At 36.8% G+C, this 21,512-nt stretch overlaps 1 protein-coding gene across 50 annotated transcripts in view; it reads left to right on the forward strand.

Annotated features, from left to right (window-relative positions):
- Positions 1-21,512, forward strand: part of trdn (triadin) — a 462,709-nt gene that overhangs the window by 62,235 nt on the left and 378,962 nt on the right. For 46 of the 50 annotated variants that reach the window (XM_087980681.1, XM_087980721.1, XM_087980837.1 and 43 more), the window contains exon 3: positions 16,635-16,778. The exons of 1 other annotated variant lie outside the window; for it this stretch is intronic. In XM_087980681.1, coding sequence (XP_087836807.1) covers positions 16,635-16,778 — 144 coding nt within the window. Of the gene's footprint in view, positions 1-4,697; positions 4,752-14,885; positions 14,943-16,634; positions 16,779-21,512 lie in introns of all 50 variants that reach the window. 3 more of the 50 variants (XM_087980725.1, XM_087980732.1, XM_087980853.1) reach the window with 3 other exon arrangements.

Consider the following 21,512-nt stretch of genomic DNA (forward strand, 5'->3'; position numbering starts at 1 on the left):
TTCATGCAAAACTTTGTCAAAAGCCAATAGGATGTTGAAATATTTTGTCAAATCAATTAGTTCAGAGAAAATAGTGATAAAACTTGCTATTGTTTGGGTAAGGCTCCATTTTGAATTCTACATCTAGAAATAAAGATTATAACATAGTGATTATAATTCTATAGAACTGATGCACAAGAAAAGGGATCTGAGATTTGAAGAATAACTTGAGAAATTTTGGCTGTTCAGATTTGAAAGGAAGTAACTGGGAACTGATTTTATACAAGTATATACAATTGCTAAGAGATTAGAAAAAGTTAACCCAGAATAATGCCTTTCAAGTCAATCAAAAGGAATTCAGACTAGCATAAGGAAATTCTGCTTCATGCGGAGTGAACAACCTTTGAAATAAACATCCAGGTAAGGGATGTCAAAGTCCTTGGATTTAATCAGGAAATAACTAATGCTACAGTACAACTCATTAAGATATCTCAATAAGATTGTCTTTATCTATATTTCTGTAACTTGCAAATTGCTGCAGCTATGCAGTTTTTTGCTGTTATGGACACAGAATGCTTAGTGGAATACAAGGCAACTCCTTCCGACTGTGTCTGAACTCGAAAATTTGGTTGCCTGTTGTTGTTAACCTTGGAAAATAAATGAAGTCTTAACACCTTCATCCACGTAATTAATCTTTTGTTATTATGTAACAACTGTGAGCATTATAGTTTCAGTCAAAACTCAATGACAAACAAAATATTTCTAACAACTGGTTGAAATAGCTAACAGATAGGAATGATTTGGTTTTATGGTAAATGATTCTCTGACATTCTGACATACTCAAAGTTAATGTTAAACCAGTTAAATTTTATAAACATTGTTCAGTGTGTTGCATAATATCTACTATTTAAATATGGTTGACAACTTTGACTGTCATTCTGCAGTCACAAGTCTGACTCAGCATCAAGACCTGACATACATGATAGTCAGTTTATTAATCTGTTTTTCTACATAGTTAGTTTATTCAGGAAAACCTGGTAAACCAAATTAAATTCTATTTTCTATATATTGTACCTCAAGAACCTCTTGTACTTAGAATTAGAATTTACATTTTTTTAGTTTTTAGAATGATTATCTTTTGATCTTAGGCTTCAGGGCACTACATGAAGACCAGCTCCCAAACATATTTTGTTATTAAAATGTGATGGCCTCTCTATTTTTTCAGAATTTGTTAGTGTGTGTGTATTTTTAAGTGGAATGGTCTTTGTTCCAAAAAAAGGGACTCCAAGAGAGATTTTTTGCAAAATAAAAACAATTTATCCCACTCCAAAAAGAACCATTTTGGATTCAAATTCTTCATCTACTCAATAAATTTAGAAAATGAAAAAATGTATTATGTTCTCAGTTTAAAACAAAAGTCCTACTCCAGATTAGAATCCTGGATATCTGAGGTCAAATTCAGGGTCACAATATGTGCTTCTTGGAAATTGAGTTAGTCCTTGTAGACGTTGGTGATGATACAGCTAGCAACTCTGATTAGCATTACACAGATCTTCAGTTCAATTAATGATGCCAGCAAATGATTCCTTAGGTTTTTTAATAGAAGTGGGTTGAGTTGGAAGTTAGTAGTATAATTAAAACAGCAAAGATTTATTTGGGTATCAAGCCAAGTGGCTTTAAAGGGTATGTTTGCTAATTATAAGACGGGCTTTAATAGATTTCACTTAATAGAAGTTTTAAAGAAGTTCGTGGACTAATTGACATTTTCCTATTTACATCTTAGCCCACCATTAATTTATTTATAAAGCACAATGACCTTATTTTCATAACTTACTATGCTCAAGTGAGTAAATAACTAATAGCTAATTAGTCCACAGTTTGTTGGTTTTAACTGCTTCTGTAAAGCACTGTCCACATGACTGAACTATTCATGGTTAAGCAAGCCTGTTTTTGTATCTGGAACAAATTAGGGTTTTGGACACGACGTGATTAAAGGGTCACGACGTGATACAAAGATTATCACTGTTTCATTCTCCTGTAATATAAAACATCAGAAAATTTTCAATTTTATGGTAAATACACTCATTTTTAATGTATGCTTGGAAGTATGCAACAGTAAAGCAAACAGTTATTAGTATGGAGGTCTGCTTGTTACAATTAAACAGCTTCTTTAAATGAATTTGTAGTTCAGATTGTTGAGTGAACATAAGGAGATGTCACTGAGTGATGCATTTTACCCTTTTGAGAATATTACAGCCACAGCTTTTCATGCAAATCCTCATAGTTGGCAGGATATTAGGAGTTTATTTAATGCAAAAGCAAATGAGAAGGAATAGTAATTATGGCTGTAAGCTTAAATTAATTGATAATCTTTCATAGCTGGAATCTTGTAATAGAGGAATGGATTGGGGTGCTTTCCCTTTCAATCCAGGCTTTAGGTGGAGTACTAAATATAGTATTGATTTATTCATTCATTAATTAGTTTGTTAATTTCTTCCGTATTCCCAGTTGATTATGTGCTTGTTGGTAGCAACACAGCCCTTAAAAATTACTGTATATCAAGAATAATATTAAAACTTGTGACTTCTAAAAGCAAATTATTTGCTTCAACTTATTTCCTAGTTCATGATTTTGCTGTGAAGTCTCTACAAATATATATCTCTATTACTACGGAACAATATTTTATTTTAGACTAGATTCTCTACAGTATGTAAACAGGCCCTTCGGTCCAATAAGTCCACACCGACTCTCCAAAGAGTAACCCACCCAGACTCATTCCCTTGCCCTATATTTACCCTTATGCACTTAACACTATGGAAACCAATTAACCAGTTCTCTCCAGACAGATATGCTGCCAGGCCTACTGAGTTTCTCCAGCACTAGCTATTTTTATTCTTCCTTGTATTTTCCATTCCCCCTGTAATGAATGACAATATTTCACTTGCTGCATGTGCTAACATAGGATGATGCAGTACAGAAGAGGCACTTAAGCCCATAGTACTACATGCATTCTTTTCCAACACCCAGATCCCTATGCACTTCTAAGCGCACTCTCTCCCTTGCTTTATTATTTTTCCTGCGAGAGGGCACAGATTCACATCTTCCCACATAATACTCCAGCTGCGACACTTTAGTCCACTCACATAACTTAGCTGCATCCCTTTTCAAACATGGACACAAGATCTGAGACACAGAATTAGGCCATTTGGCTCATCCAGTCTGTTCGGCCGTTCAATCATGGCTGATACATTTCACAACACCAATCTTCTAACTTCTCTCCATAACCTTTGATCCCCTGACTAATCAAGAACCAATCTGTGTCCTAAATATCCTCAGTGACTTGGCCTCCACACACTTCTGTGGCAATGCGTTCCACAGATTAACTACCCTGTGGCTGAAGAGATTCCTCTTCATCTTAGCTCCAAAGATCATCGCTTCACTCTGGAGGAACATTTGTCTTCTTTATGTATATTCAGGCTCTTCATCCAAGTCATTGATACGGACTGCTCCCCACCCCTCATCTCCAGTAAGGTAGGCAATGACTTCAGTTTAACAGCTTCTCTACAGGACAGCACTGCACTCTCTGATGCCCTGAACTGGGCATTGAACCATTAACCTTCTGGTCCAGAAGTTCTGCTCACTGAGCCAATAATTTGTTGTGTCACAGTTCAGTACATTAGTATACCTTTAAGAGACAGATACATGACATCACTCTATCACAGCACACTCTCTCTTACCTGGATCACTTGAAACATGACACCCCACTGGAAGCACGCTCCTCTATTAGTTGTAAAGTAATAGTTAAACGTCAGTCCAGTCGTATAAAGTTTTCCAGCATTTCTATGGATTATTTTATTGTTAAACAATAGAGTGGTGAGGAAGTAAGTTTACTGAAGCCTTGTTTTAGATATTTGTGTACTTAATATTATCAGATAATATTATCTTTCCCTCCTCCGGTAAAATCGTGGGTTGACACCTTTCTACCAGTTTAAAAGTCAAAAGCGTACAAATATGTTAGGGATTAGGAATAAGGATAAGGACTACATTATTAGCATAGTACTTCGTTGTCGGCTTTGTTTGTTAAATACATGTAGTAAGACACAAAGCCTGCATGTAGAGAGGGAAAATAACTTTCATGCTTTTGTGGATGCACATTTTCTGGCTGCATACTCCTGACAGTGCTTCAATCACCAAGAATCAATACCACCAATTCGAGCCACATAATTTTCTGATTTGCGCATTTGTAGCCGAAGCTCCAAGTCGGATTTGTGACGTCCAAAAGTTAGCACTGGCTATCTTTTGCCGGTAACTATTCGAAAGGGTTGTCTAGTTTCAAAATAGGACAGCTGAAAACCTTGCTTCTTTGCATAATGTAACATGTACGTTATCTCCGCACTTGTATGGAATTGCCTGAAATTTCAAATCGAAAAACAAAGTGGTAAGTATTTGGAAAATATTACTGGACCAATAAGTGTTTAAAGGTTGCGAAGAAATCTTTCTGCAATTCGTTATAGCCTACAACTTGTTCAAGTCCCAAACACTCTGCAATGTAGTAATTTCGTAATGTGTACTGTCACCTTTTATTGAAATAATGAACGTCTTTCTGAATTCCAACAATGGTGAGTCATTCCTGGGTCCTCATTACTTTTAATGCTTTTTTTCTCCTCTCTCAATCGATCATGCCACACTTCATCTCGTTGTCGTCCTGGCTTCTAAAGCTGACATAGGTCCCGCCTATTCTCTGTACTGTGATGAGCCCTGTTTGCCACCTGGTAAAGACATACTGCATGGTAGTGATAGTGTTGAAACTGCTTTGATTGCTTTAATTTTTGGAACGTTTGAAAATACATTTAGGTCCAAATATTATTTGGTAAATTGACCTTAATCCAATTGAACTGGTTCATCCAAAAATAGTCAAACTGATCTTCCTCTCCGATTATGGAAATGATCTATAAATAATTAACTTGTCATCAGCCAACAGGCATACTGAATGATTTCCAATATGTTTCCAGAGCACTTATGGTCAAGTGGTTAACACATGCAATTTAACAATGTCACAGCAGGATTTCCTATTTTTAAAAAGGGGACAAATATTTATTAAGTGCCTTCAGAGTGTGAAAGTAATTCCTCAGCATTTAATTCAAAGGAAAAACATAACATGAACTGTGCTTTTGTTTTTACAGAAGATTCAAATAAGTCTTTTCCACCTTTAGTTAATTATATTGAAAGGAACCAGAGAAGACTTTAAAATATAATCAAGCCTTAAATTTCATTGTCAGCCCATCTACAATAAAATATTAGAAATGATGGCACTTACTGGATTCCAGAGTTAAAATAATATTGCAAAAGGATCGTGACTTGCATATTATTGAAGTATTTTATATTTCAAGAATTAATGTTGACCTCTTTCTTGTATGTCCTTAAAAATACAGCAGAGCAGAGATACCTTCACCAGTTCAATTAATAATAACAGCATGAATGGCCAGTTAAATATCAGTTTACATAATGATGTCAAAGGCTGATCTCATATTGTTATTGTTTAAATGTGACTGAAACTAATCAATATTATAAACAATATAAACATTACCAGTTAAAAAGATCTGCAGATGCTGGACATGTGAATCAAACAAAAATAGAACTTTTTGGAGAAGCTTAACAGTTCTGGCAGCAGCTGAGGAGAGAAAAGAGAGTTAATATTTTGAGTCCACTGACCCTTCTTCAGAACTAGAAGTAGCTAGGCAAAGGTAGTATTTATGCTGATGCATAGGGGTGAGAAAGAAAAGGAGTGAGTGGATAGGTAAATGTGGAACCCAGACAGGAAAAGCGAGAAAAAAAGGGACACAAACTAATAAATGATTGATAATAAGCCAGGGAAGAAGAGAAGTGAGGTACATGATAATGGGGAGTATGAATACTTGAAATTGAGTTAGCTGTGCTATACAGCTTTCAGGACTCAACATTGATTTTAACAATTGCAGAATGTGACCATGCTCCTCCATGTTCATTATCTAGTCTCACAACACTAGATCCTGTCATAATCCACATTGTGGTTAGCACTGCTGTCTCACAGTACCAGGGACCTGGGTTCAATTCCAGCCTTGGGTGACTGTGTGGAGTTTGCACATTCTCCACGTGTCTGCTTGGCTTTCCTCCCACAATCCAAAGATGTATAGTGTGAGGTGAATTGGCCATGCTGAATTACCCATAGTGTTCAGGGATGTGTAGGTTAGATGCCTTAATCGGGGTAACTGTAGAGTAATGGGGATTAAGTTTGGACGGGATATTCTTCGAAGGGTCAGTTTGGGCTGAAGCGCCTGTTTCTACACTGTAGGCATTCTAATCTAGTTCGAACCTAAATGGGTTGTTTTCAACACAGCCAACACATTTTCAACTACTCATAATTCCCATTGTTGCCTAACTAGCTTCTCTTTTCTAGTTTACTGTCACTTTGTTTACCTATCTTTCTCTGTCTGGAATCCATCTCCACCTATCTGCTCACTCTTTAGCCTCCTACCTCTTGTCAATAACATAAATATCACTTCTCCTTGCTACTTCTAGTTCTAAAAAAGGGTCACTGGACTCAAAAAGATAACTGTGTTTTCTCTCCAGAAATACCGCCAGATCTGTTGAGTTTCTTCAATTTCTGTTTTTGTTTGTTAAACATGACCTGTCCCTATTCTGGAGATTTTGTCTGTGGATACAAATAAGTAAAAACTTGATTGGATCTGTGTATTTTCATACATTTCAGATTTGAGCTGAGGCGTCTTTCAAATGACTGTTGCAACATTTTCAAGCATTCCAAGCTATGCTGTGATGTCAGTGTATTGATGGGCAATTATTTTATGTGGTTGTTGATGTGTGCAAAGTCAAAGGTAAAACATTATCACAAAGAGTTAAAAAGAAAATTGGCAAGGTGAAGATATTGAGCGGTAATGTTGCTGTGATTAGAAAAGCAGTATACCAGAGCAAGATAAAGGTTTGTTTGCATCATTACTTCTTATGTCAATACAGAGTTATATAGGAGCAGGAACAGTTCATTTAGTGTCTAAAGTCTATTCCACCATTCAGTGAGACTGTCATTGAACGTAATTCCATCTACTCACCTTTACCCTGGACAGCTTAACATCTGTGATATAGAAATATCTCAATTTCATTTTTAAAATTAACAACTAACAATATCAATTGTTACTTGTAAAAGAGAATTCAAATATCTCATACTCTCTGTATGAAGAGCATATTTTCTAACTTTACTTCTGAAATACCTAATTCTAATTTTCAAGCTAAGACTTTGATGTCTAAATTCCTCAATGAACTAAAAAGGTTTATTTTAATCTACTTTATCAGTTACTCTTAATTTCATAAAACTTTTCATTCACATTTCAAATTCCATGGAGCATAACCTTAGCTTATGTTATCTCTCCTTGTATTTGAAGATTTGGAATCTACTGAAACTATTGTTTTAAATCTTAAATTAACAAAATTGGGTTAACATCCCTGGTGGGCCACTGTAACAAAAATACAAACTACTGGTTAATGGAAGCTGAGATAAGGTAAACAGAAAATTATAGAATCAAAGTAATATTGTCAGGGTGATGATGCACCCCAGCACACTGCATTCTCACAAAAGCCATGATTTGCAGGTGCCGGTGTTGGACTGGGGTGTGCAAAGTCCAGAGTCCAACAGGTTTATTTGGAAGCACTAGCTTTCAGAGCGTCGCTCCTTCATTAGGTGGTTGTGGAGAACACAATTGTAAGACACAGAATTTATACCAAAAGTTTACAGTGTGATGCAACTGAAATTAGATATTGAAAAATACCTGGATTGCTTGTTAAGTCTCTCATCTTTTAGAATGAACATGTTGGTTTCAGTTCTTTCATATCTAAATCCAATAACTTTTTTTAAAGTTACATTCTCAAGTGAACTTTAACAATGGGTGCCCTATCAGCCCACATAATGCATTGAAAGTGTAAGGTGCCCTGTATGAGGCTGTCTGTGCCCCAATGTTCAGACTGATTCTAGTTCTATAGAAGGGATTTACAGATTCTTACATGGATTCATGCAGCTTTTGAGCAAAATATAATGTAATTCTGCAAATACGAATTCACCCCGCAAACTTGTGTGTGTGTGTGTGTGTGTGTGTGTGTGGGTGGGTGGGTGTGGGTATGAATGTCTGTGAGAGAGTGTGTATGTGTATGTGTATGAGTGTGAGTATAAGGGGGTATAAGTCTGTGAGAGGGTATGCGCGCGGGTGTGTATGTGTGAGCATATGAGAGAGAGCCTGTGTATAAAAGAGGGTTTGCAAGAGTGTGTAGATGTGTGTGTGAGAGAGTGTGTAGTGCAGTGGGGTCACCTGTAGTGTGACATGAACCCATCCCCATGGGTACCAAACTTGGTTATCAGCCTCTGCTCGGCCACTTTACATTGCTGCCTGTCCTGAAGTCCGCCTTGGAGGATGGTCACCCGAAGATCCGAGGTCGAATGTCCCGGACTGCTGAAGTGTTCTGTGACTGAGAGGGAACACTCCTGTCTGTTGATTGTTGTATGGTGTCCAGTCATCCATTGCCATTGCCTCTGCTCAGTCTCACCAATGTATCATGCCTCAGGGCACCCTTGCCTGCGGTTTATGAGATAGACAGCATTGGCCGAGTCACATGAATACCTGTCTGCAACACATTATCAATGTGGATGAGCACCTTTCCAAGACCTTCCCCACACCTCCACTTCTCGCCTTTAAACAACCACCAAACCACGAATAGATCATCGTACGCAGCAAATGGCCCAGCTTTCAGGACAACACGGTAGACGCTGCAAGACGTGTCAGAGTGTCGACACGGATGCCACCATTACATGTGGGGACACTTCCCATCATGTACGTGGCAGGTACTTTTGTGACTTGGTCAACGTTGTCTACCTTGGGGACCTCTCTCTTTCTCGCACAAACACAAACACACACACACACACACACACACACGCACTCATGCAGACCCTCTCTCATACGGTCACACCCACACACGTGCCCTTTCACAAAGATATACCTCTTTACACTCACACTCCCACACATATACACGCTCTCTCATAGAACTCATACACCCCCAAACGCACACACCCATATATAAGTTTGTGGGGTGAATTTGTACTTGTAGAATTACATTTTATTCTGCTCAAAAACTGTAAGAATCCATATGAGATTCTATAAATCCCTTTTTTAGAAATAGAACCAGTCTGAACATTGGGGCACAGACAGCCTCACACCTTCAATGCATTATTTGGGCCGACATCGCACCTATTGTTAAAGTGCACTTGAGAACGTAACATTTAGAAAAAGTTCTTGGATTTACTTATGAAAGAACTGAAACCAACATGGTCATTCTAAAAGATGAGAGACTTAAAAAGCAATCCAGGTCTTTTTCAATATATAATTTCAGTTGCATCACACTGTAAACTTTTGCTATAAATTCTGAGTCTTACAATCCTATACTCCACAACCACCTGCTGAAGGAGCAGTGCTCACAAATACCCTTTCTAAGGTATGAGTGCAGAACTCAAAACAGGTATAATCCAACCAGGGTTTTATATAGCTGAAGCTTGACTTCTAACTCTTTGTAATCTAGTGCTGTGTGTATATAAAGGTCAGCAGTCCATTTGCTGATTTGTGCCTGCCCTATGAGCAGTGTCAAATTGTGCCCAAGTTTTTTGTGCTAACAGGGTAAGGGGGAACAGTGGATATAGCGTATTTGAATTTAGAGAACACATTTGATTAGCTAACACACAGGAAGATTTATACAAAGCAAGTAGTCTTTAGTTAGGAGCAAAATATTTTTATGGATAAAAGATTGGCTAAGGAAAAAGAGAGTGAGAATAGACCAGCTATTTTACAGAAAGCACAGTGTAACTGGTGGAGTGCTCCAAGAATCAATGCTCGGGTCTTAACCATTTACAATCTGTCAATGAATTGGGTGATGGATGAGTGTATTAAAAAATATATTTCACGAGAATTGTATATGCCTCTGGTGAGACATCACCCTGAGGTCTGGGGACAGTTTTGTTCCACATACTAAAGGAAGGGTACACTTGCCTTAAATCATGGAGGTACAATAAAGATTCCTGGAATGAGAGAGCAATCAAATTAAGAGAAATCGAGTAGAATTAACTTATAATCTGTGGAACATAAAACAATGCTGAGAGCTGATCTTACTGAAAAAAAATGAGAGTTTTATTGGGTGGGTCCTGAGAAAATGTTGGAGAATCTTGGCTGGAGAATCTAGAGTCTGGGCACTTATTCTCAGGATAAGGAGTAAGTAGGATTAAGATGATGGGAGGTTTCCTTAAAACGTCATTATCCCGGGGGTTGCGAACACTCAATTGTTGAATATATTCAAGGCTGAGATTGATAAATTGGTGAGGACAAATGAAAGCAAAACATATTGTGACAGGACAGGAAGAAAGAGTTGGTGTAAGAGTTCAGTAGCAATGTTATTGAAAGATGGGTTAGGCATGAGAGACTGATCTTGTTCTTTATTTTCTTCAGTCCTTAATTGAAAATCATATCTATTAAGTTCAAACCATCTGCTAAGAAAAGTTGTGATTTGTTCAAGAGCTACAGATATTTATTTTGCTTATTTAATTCAATTCTGCAGTATCTTGTCTGTCTTTAAGATACGAATGTTTAATATTCTTTATTATTTGAAATTGATGTGAAGTATAGTGAGGAATCATACTTCTTAAATTCTTATCTGGTAGCCAATTTGTGTACAGCAAAGTTTACAGAGGTTTATACTTCCCCTATTTTGAGAAATGTAAATTTCTGTAAAAGGTTCCATCTTTCAAATATGTCATTAAGTTAAGAAGCATTCTGCCCTGCTGGTTGGATGCAAAAGATAATATGGAGCCCTTCGGTGGTGCAGTGGTTAGCACTGCTGCCTCACAGTGCCAGCGACCTGGGTTTGATTCCAGCCTTGGGTGACTGTCTGTGTGGAGTTTGCACATTCTCCCAGTGTCTACGTGGGTTTCCTCTGGGTGTTCTGGTTTCCTTTCACAGCCCAAAGATGTGCAGGTCAGGTGAATTGGCCATGTTAAATTGCCCATAAGGTTAGGTGCATTAGTCAGAGAGAAATGGGTCTAGGTGGGTTGCTCTTCGGAGGTTCAGTGTGGACTTGTTGGGCCAAAGGGCCTGTTTCCACACTGTCGGGACTCTAATTTAATTAAAGCAATTCTGTAAGATCTAAAATAACATCTCCTATTTTAGTAAACTCTGAATGCCTTGTGAAATCATAATTTCAGTTATGAGAAAAAAGCACCAGTCTGCAGTATGACACATTCAACTGAAATCTGTTATCTCCCCCCACTCCTCATAAAATGTCAACATGTTAAAGAAACACCCGATATAGAAAATAAATAAATATCCTCTCAGCTTCTTGTTGAAATGCAAATCACACATTGAGCACTTGAATTGATTCAGAAGTGGTATTTACCTTTGACTTTTAAAGTGTCAGTGTTGTGTGTCTTGTTACTGTCATTGAACCCTCAAGTAATGATGTAGCTTTGCTATGACTGTTGCCAGATGTTGCTCCGGTGAACTGATTGCAAGAGAATGAAAGATTACCAGATTTATTAAGATTTATAATGTTCCCACTACTAGTGGTGTAAAATACATGCATGAATTACAATATTTTTACTTCAGTTTCTGAGTTAACTACATTTATTGAACAAATCAAATAACTGTTTAAGGAGTGATCATTAAATCATTCATATTTTAATATTGTAAATTTGTATTATCAAATTCAATGACACATGTCTTTTGTTGACAATGAATTAAACCAATTCTGTGTGATCTATATAGTAGTATAAATTCTATAAAGAGGAATAAGTGTCAACTTGTGCTGCTCTTACAGTGAAGTGCATGGTGCTGTAATATTGCAATTGCAGACAGCAATATGGTTCTATTAGGTCAGATTAGTAAATAACTATGTACAACAAAACAGTAGGTAATGTTTCTATCAACATCTGAAAAATCAAATGTGATTATTGCAGTTATGATTTTGCTTTGAAACACAAACTAATCACTTAAAAACAATTTTCTCTGTTATTTTTAAGTTTAGAACCAAAGTAATCAAACATGCCACATCATAGCAGAGTATGCAATTTTGCTATTAAGCCTGTTAAAACCAGGTGATGGGGAAATCAGCTCCTCTCATTTTAATCCCTTCTCATAAATATATATTTTAGCATGCACCTATCATACTTCAATTAATTAGATCAAAATGAAGGTGCCAAAGCATAATGTTTCTTGAGTGAAGGGAAGAGGACCTATATTATCTGCTAATCCCAAAATAAATAACAACTTGACATCAGACATACACAGTAATAGGTTTAAAATAGAGAAAGACAAGAATAGGCAGAGTTTTTCTTTAAAATATCTTGATGGCCTTTGAAGTGTCACATTTTAAATCTAAGGTCAATTGTTTGTTGACCTACATTCTGCAGCAGTGGCAAAATGTACAGATTTTGAATTCTTGATGAGTGTTTATTGTCCCAAGTTGCTTTCGTACTGGATACTGACTTTGAGTTTAACAGAGATAGTGAGAAAGACACTTCCAGCTTCTTGTTGTTATCAGTTAATATTTCATTTTCATTCTCAGCTTTCCTGGCTCAAGGAACTATCAGTATAGGTGCAGTTGTATATTCCTGAATCTGCTCATTGTTTTTCCAAACTTATATTCCACACGCTACTTTCATCTCCCAATGTGTGAAAATGTCATGCAAGTGTGAATGAAACAACATGTAAATTTCTTGACACTTATTTGGCTGTCTCGTCTTTGGATAAAGTGATAATCTTAGTGCAGATGGTTTTTGTATATCTCATACTGATTTCACAGGCTTCCCAAAATCAATGGTCAGGTGATCACTGTAGCCATTTTAGGACAGTAATTTTTTTTAAAAAAAACCTTACCACATGGAAGTCTCAGCTATTAAAAATCAGATGATGGAAGTTGGGTATTGATAGTCCATTTTTGCCACTATTATAACAAAAAACAAGTTATCAATACAATAATACTTCTTGAGCAGTTATCTCGCCATTCATACGTACAAATGTTGGAATGCGCACTTTGCCAAATATGAAAGCGATAATTTTTGTATGGAATACTTTGACAAAAAATATTAACAGGTAATGCACCTTCAAACTCTAGCCGAATGATGCTCATGTGAATATTCACAGCCACCTCTCGGTAAACAATGCACTCATTTTGATCTCCCAATGCGTTTAGTACATAAAGCATTTTAGTTAGCTTTAATGTTGAAATGTAGAAAGTATAGAAATCCCCTGACAGAAAATCTAAGTATTATTTGCATTAATGTTCATTCTTACACTTGCAGCAGTAGTTTTTTTTTCATTCATTTGAAATTTAATCCTGGCTAACTGGGTTTCTCGGGTCTCAGGAATTCAGGTAAATTAGGGGAGGCATGAACTGCAAGATCCAAGAGGTAAATGATGTTCTATTTATCTGCTTGATTAAAATCCCCTGCATTATCCATCATTTCTTAGTCAGAAACTGTGCCTCCAACCCTTCTCATCAGTCCTTATCCCTTCCGATTTACAATGCGCGACCCTCACGATCCTCTCGCACAAACCATCCTGATTTACTCTCTGACGTCTCATTTTCGCTCTGATGCTGACCGCAATTCTCTCCTGACCTAGGACTCTATTCCCCCCATCTAGATTTCAATCTTCTCCTTTGTCACCATTTCTGGTCAGACCACCCAAGCCTCCCCTCTTTCTGCTCCTTTCTGTAATTCATCACCAATAAAGTTGTCTGGCTACAGCTAGGAGTGAAGCCAGATAAAAAAAAATCAGGCTGTGCCAATAAATTCAGCAGCTAATTGCACCCTGCCTGGACCAAGCAGACCACAAAAACCACCATTCTCAATTATAATATAGGGCTATAGTCTCAAATATTGTTTAGCTTATTTGCATTCTTTGGAACGCGGCTTTGGAGGGCAAGTTAACTCCCAAGTATTTGCATTTTGCTTCCACTCTTGATTCGTTTCACATATTGATATTTTTGAAAAAGAAAATGACAGCAATACATATTGAGAAAAGATATAAACAACAAGTGCTGGAGAAATTCAACAGGTCTGACAGGATCTGCAGTGAACGCATCAGAGTTAATGTTTTAAATCCAACTTTTTGGAACTGTTTCTCTCTCCACATATGCTGCCAGAGTTGTTGACTGTCTCCAACACTTTCTGTTTACATTTCAGATCTCCATCATCTACAGTGCTTGGTCTTTAAAATAGGGAAAATGGATAACTTCTAGCTCTTTCACAAACTTTGGAGGAATAGACACCTTATGTAATACTTCGATGTGGATCATAGTTTGCAAGACCATATGACAAATGACCATATATTTCATTTAAAATATTTTTATAGTTTTTCTCATCTAAAGTAGGAATTTATTTTTCCTTTTTTTGTTATTTAACTTGTGTAAACTAGAAATATACAGTGAACATAATGTATACCAACATTCAACGTTAAAAATTCATTCGGTAGAATTTCTTTTTAACTGGGACAAGAAACCTGCAACATTATGACAATAAATTAGTTTTTTTTTTAGAGGAATTGTACCTTAGTTATCAGCATGCCCTGCAATGAACCCAATCCATATTACAGTGAGGCCTCCATGACTGATTAACTGAGTGGAATTGAATTTGAAAAGCTCATTATTATCCTGCCTCAATTGAATGTTTTATCTGAAGTGTTTGTGTGCCCATATATTTGCTAGATTTTGCTAGCAGTGGCTGACGCCTCAAGTATTATGTTAAGCAAACTAAACAATCTGTCTTGACTTTTCCTATGGTGTATGTCATTTTACCTTTCACTCTGCATCTTTAATGCATTTTTTCCTAGCAGGAAAGCATCAAGTTGATGTCAGCAAAGTAGTAAAGGAAGCAAAGATCCCTGGAGGCAAGGACTCGTTTCATGTTGTTCATTAAAATCTTGGCATTGCCTTCAAGGAACTCTAACACTTAGACTTATGTCCCAAATCAAATTGATAAATTGTAATATATTCAGAAATAATTGTGGTATGCCATTAACCAAAAGATTTAATCAATGAATGTTTATATTCCTTGAAGGGAAATTATATTTGTAGTGGATTGAACAGTGGATTATATGAATTTATACAGAGGATACTTTAACCTTGAAGGAGTAAAATCTTGTACTTTTCACCAGTTCAGCTTTATTAGCATTTTACTCTTTCACCTCCTAAATTATTTACATGTTAAGTGTTTTCCATTTTGGTTAATTTTACATGGAGGAATATGATTAAGTAACCTTTCTCCCCCAAATACAATAGATTGTACATGGATCAAGAGATATAGGATTATTTTGTTCATTCCTATCATCCATTGATATTAGAAACTGACACTTACATGTTATTGATTTTTTTTTAAATGAACATTGCATGTTTTTTGAATGAGTGAGAAGCATGGCCCTGTTTTGCTGCTTTGTCCTTGCAGTGCCTTTGCTTGGTGGTAAGATGTGCACAGGCTTCACACAGTGTGTCAAGAAAATACCTATTCTCAGGTATACCCGAGGAACAGTAACAGCCTTCATCCTACAACAATTCTTCTGTGCATATTCTATTGTGAACATTTCAAATTCAAAATACATAAGGATGGATTTTAATTTTAACTATTTGGTAAAGCATTTCACACACCATTATGGAATCTATCAGATGTTTATTCCACTGTAATCAATGAAATGCAATGCGTAGAGTTCTAAAACATGTAGGCAATTCATTTCAGAGGTTAATCACCATGTGCTGAACATTTAAATTAACTCAGATTGTCTTCAATCATTGTGACTCCTTAAAATCACCAATCACAAATTGTATGGTGTCATTTGTTATTTTTTCTTCTTCATCTGCAGTGACCTTGAGAACTTCAGTTAAATCCATTCCATAAACACCCAGTCAGAACCAGCTATGGCTGAATTCTGTTCATTTTCCCAACTCACATGAGCTGCCAATTTATTTCCTTCGTACCAATGTGTGTTCCTGAAAAAGTCAGTCCATTTTAAAAGGATTAGTAGAGAATTGTGGCACCTGGTTACAGAAATTGTATTTTGAGCCGTGTTTACATTTATTTGGACAAATGGTCACCTGCGTAAGTAAAAGCTAGACCAGTGTCAGACAAGAAGTGTTCCAGGTTAAGAGTGTCTATCCTTAGCTACAGCTGGAACTTTTCTAGTTTTAAAATGCTGCTGTCTTCTATTTCCTGCTGAAATTTTAAATAAGTTTTTCCAATTTAAAAAAAATATTATGCTAGCTGATGACAGTAGTTTATTTTAGCAATTGAGTTTTACTTACAAATCAATTTCCTCTTCAAAACTATCGCTAAATTCATAAGACTAGTATTCACACCTTATTTACCAGAATAATACTTTAGTATCTGATGCTTTTTACCTTGTACCATTGCATCCAGTAAACTAGTTCAGACACTTTTCCCCAATATTGTTTTTTATGTACAAATTATATTGTACATAATAATATGCAAACAATAAATAACTCATTCATCTCTGCAGGTCTTTGATTTCTTCCTTTTAATCACAATTATTTTCTTTAATTCTTACTGCTCTTTCCTTCTATGCATTTAGGAGGTTTTAAAGAATTAAGTTCAGACCCTAAGAAAGTCATAAATGAGGCTGTGGAAGATACCTCAGATTGGATCTATGGTTTTATATCTGTGCTAAGTGATATATTTACAACAACAGACTACCCTGATGACGAAATGGATGAAGGTATTCAGAACAAACACACATGTACAGTTGATCTATTTTATAGAAAACGTGTAAAAAAAACGATGGAGCACCATTTCAACTTGCTTGAAGAAACTAAAATTACTTTGTTCCCTTTTATAGTGTAATTTTTTTTAAATGTAAAGTAAATGCAATATTTTTGTTTTCTAAGCATTTACAGTGAGAGATTTTTATTTTATGAACTTGGTAAGCTTCTACAACTGAAAATCCTCTGGTACTTTCTCACTTAAGCTATTTAAAAGGGAGGGCATTCTTCCAAATCTTAACAGTTCCATGTGATTATGTTTGGAACACAATAAAATTATCTTAAAATTAGCTATTTCTGTTTTGATTTTAAAAGTACACAAATTTCTAGTCCCTGCTGATATTAATCCCTGATTATTGGAAATTGCTCAGCATAATAGATGAGAACTTGTTGTTTTACTGTTAAGAATGGCTGGTAAGCCTATAAATCTCTCCTCTGAAATGAGTATGATGTGAAATTTATTTGAGCAGTCTCAACCAGTTCCCTGCGGGAATTGGTAAAGATTAAGAAACTAATCATGAGTGCCACTATGTGACATTAAACAAGCTCTCCCATTTAGAGGTGCTAGAGGAAAAGTTGATGTAAAAATGGAAATGTCATACTGATTGAGTCAGGGGATATATTTTTGAGGCTTAGGTTAAGGTATATTACAAACCAAGAACAAAGAAAATTTACAGCCCAGGAATAGGCTCTTTGGCCCTCCAAGCCTGAGCTGATCCAAATCAACTGTTTAAACCTGTTGCCCAATTCCTAAGCATCTGTATTCCTCTGCTCCTCGCCTACTCATGCATCTGTCCAGTCGCATCTTAAATGAATCTACCGTGCCTGCCTCTACCATCTCTGCTGGCAACATGTTCCAAACGCCCACCACCCTCTGTGTGAAGTACTTGCCGCGTGTATCCATCTTAAACTTTCCACCTCTCACCTTGAAAGAGTGACCTCTCAGTATTGAATCCTTCACCCTGGGAAAAAGCTTGTGTCTATCCACCCTGTCTATACCCTTCATGATTTTGTAAACCTCAATCAAGTCCCCCCCTCAATCTCCTTTTTTCTAATGAAAATAAACCTAACCTTTTTTCATAGCTAGCACCTTCCATACCAAGCAACGTCCTTGTAAATATTGTTGCAGCACAGTTGAGCATTTAGCCCATGTTACCACAAAGTACTTTGTATAAAAATTATGACAATGTACCAATTTCTCCTCACTTTAAAGAAATAATCTTTCATTCAACTATGTGAGAGGGTGGGAAGAAGGCAGGTATAAATATGTAGAGATATGCAAAACGTTTTGGGAGAATTCAACAAATTCAAGCTAGCAGGAAGTGGGAGGTGTAGGTTAGCTCAGTTGACTGGATGCCTGGTTTGTGATGCAGAATAACATCAACAGCATGGATTCAGTTTCCTTACTGGCTGAGTGGTTCCCTTTCTCAAGATTTCCCTCACCTGGTGACTCTCAGGTTACACCACTACCAGTCATCTCTATCTAATTTCAGAGTAGCCCGATAGTCCAATAGGCGACTTTATCTTTACCTAGGATGAGACCTCTAGAGTTGGAAGTGAATATCATAAATTCAGACCCTTGTCCGTATTAGTTTTTCATTCATTCATTTATGTCAGGAAAAAAACTTTTATGCAATCAGTGAGTAAGATTCTAAGCTTGTAGCATGTATTTCCCGATCAATTTCTAATTTATTCTGGCTTTCGGAGTTCTGGCTATAAATGGATTATTGAAATAAAGGGTAATGGCATTCCTGTCAAATATAATCACAGGATAACCTAAAAATAATATTGTTAATGCTTTTTTGTTATCCAGGCATGGAAAGACAAATATATTTTAACATTACTTGGAATAAGCCACATAATTCATGTCAAATATATTTTCAAGAAATTATTTAACTCCCACTGCAAAAAAAATCACATTATAAGAACATAATGCTTCCATTACCTTTACTGGAATTATCTTAACAAAACATTATAGAAGGCACAGGAAGAATATCAGTTTCTAAATATTATTAAAATGTTTGAATGATTACTAAGATTATAATACCAGATGTATGATTCAAGTAACTTTGCTTTGTTCTCATTCATATTCTAAAGCATCCCCAAAGTTGCATTTTCTCACACTGATTCTTAGAACTGCAAAGCTGAAGAATTATATCGTTATGAAAGGAATGATTTTTTTCACGTGATTTTTGATTAAAATTCCATTGTGTCCTGTGAAGTTGCTTGTAAAATTAGTATTCTGCCTGTTGAACGCCTCTTCATTTTCCAAATACATTTCTTTCAAAATTCAATTGCACGTGCGTGTATACAAAAAAAAACTAATGCCTTTGTCACTCTTTGATTCCGAATATGTTTCAGTGGCACTGACTTTTTTATGATTAATGTTGAATGTGTTTTGAATGTCTCCTCAGAAAAGTTGATATTGTTAATGAGATAGACAAATTGCTAAAAGTGAAACAAAACTTTTAGTTGTCTGAACTTGCGATTATGAAATTGGAGGATGGATCTGTTTGGTTTTATCCATATAATATCTTTTGTTTCATATTCCTCAAATGTCAAATTTGCTCAATTGGCCACTCTTGCTGGTACTCAAGTATATGGGAGGAGTAATATGGTTTAACCCAATCTAATTCTTGATTCATCTATATGCATCCTTATTTACTAGCAGGGATCACTGCCAAACAACAAGAAAAATTAAATTTATGTAGAATTTTAAACAAAGTAAATGTTCTAAGACTTCACAAGTGTAACCAGACAAAAAATAATACTGAGCTGAAGAAGATATCAGGATAAATTGCAACAAGCTTGAACAAAAAAAAAACAGAATTAAGAGCTATGTTAAAGGGAAGGGAGAATTTAGAGAAGTAGAATGGTTTAAGAAGGAAATTTTAAGGTTTAGGGTCAAGGCTTCTAAAGTCACAATCACCAATGGTGAACAATGGAAGCGAGGGATGCACAAGATGATTTGGAAGAATGGAGTTCATGCAGGATTGTAGGGCTAGCAGAGACACTGGGACAGTGCAATTAAGAACATGGAAAAACATTATGAACATGAATTTCAAAATCAAGGCTAAGATGGGCAGAATACTGTAATTTTCTAGGCAATTTAGGATGGACTAGGAGGTCGGCATCTTCTCTCTGCTGTGCTATGTTGCCAGTAGTGGGAAGAAGGGTGGTGGTACACATACCAGAAGGACATTGAATCATTTAAGTGGCCAATTAAGGGCTGCTTCCCATCTCTATTTGCATTTTCTCTGCGTTTGAAGGCCTGCTGTCAGGTGAAGAGGTCATTCATTTTATAATTGAATAGCTTGCTGGAGGACTCTGAGGAAGCCATTTTTTTTCTGTGAATTCCATACCTAAACAAAGGACCCTTGAAACTAATGGTTGCTCTTGCAGTGATGGTTCTTCATTATTTCTGAAACTTGGGGCCAGGATACCTAGTTCTGATTTCCCCCAGTCTACCTCATTGGATCTCAGGGCTGCCCTATCATTCTGATGCCCCTATCTAGAAATATATTCACATCAATACCCAGTGCTAGTGGTGGCACTGCTGAGTTGTTCGCAATATGACAGATTGGCAGGTTTTGGGGAATGCCACTATCCCTAATTGAGCTCCCACTCTAGGTCTTGCTACTGACTGAAGTTCCTCTTGTTTTCAGCCCAGAAATTTCTCCCCCTCTTGCTCCTCTTCCTGGTTCCCAGTGAATGTCTCCATTTTGGGCTTCACCTCTCTCAGACTCCACACCTCTAGGTAACCACTTTAAGAAGAGAATAAGAAATCCCTGCAATGACTGAGACTTTTATAGAAGGGTATTTGGGGACACTGTCCAACCAGTCTTAGGACTGGAAATGCAATTTTTAGAAGCCCAATGACCTGTGCAATGCTTGCCTTTTTTGAGGAGAAGTTACTTCTTGTATCACGGCTGTACCTCTGTCTGAGCCATAGTGGAGGAGTTGACAGCCATTTCTTCAAGAGGTATTGATTGTTGCCTGGGATCTACCAATGCACTTCTGCAGTTGGAATGAAACTGTGAGGCTGCCCGGACTGTTGGAGGGTGAAAGAGTCATGGCAGTTGCCAAGACCATGAGTACACCCTTGTAGGAAGCACCTACTGTGGTCATTGACCAGTTGGATGTTGAGTGAATCTGAGTGGATGGTTTCCGGGTATCTTGATGGTCAAGGCTCTGTAATCAAGAATAACCCGATGCTATAGCAGTACAGCAATAGTCAGAAAAAAAAACAATACCCTCTGTTCCTGCAAGACTGAATCTGTTATGAAATGAATATACTATCCAGCTCTGCAAAGAAGCTGTTGGCAATCTATAAGATGCAATGTTTTGTTGCTGTTTGTGAGTTGTCACTAAATTCAGTAGCTGATTCAAGGACGGAGCCAGAATCAAAGATGTTCCAGATGATGGTGACTTTGATGATTACTGCAGGGCATGGCACGTGTGCTGTGAAGTTTGAGGCCTTTTGCAGTGCACAAAGTTCAAAATCACACAACACCAGGTTACAGTCCAACATGTTTATTTGAGAATACTAGCTTTCAGTGCGCTGGTCCTTCATCAGATAGATGTGGATCAGGATCATACGACACAGAATTTATAGCAAAAGGTCACAGTATCATGCAATTGAAATAATACATTAAACAAATTAGTGGGCAGCATGGTGGCACAATGGTTAG

Source organism: Chiloscyllium plagiosum, unplaced genomic scaffold (assembly GCF_037043375.1).
Source record: "Chiloscyllium plagiosum isolate Xiang-an unplaced genomic scaffold, Cpla_swu_hap1 HiC_scaffold_3, whole genome shotgun sequence".
Lineage (NCBI taxonomy): Eukaryota > Metazoa > Chordata > Chondrichthyes > Orectolobiformes > Hemiscylliidae > Chiloscyllium > Chiloscyllium plagiosum.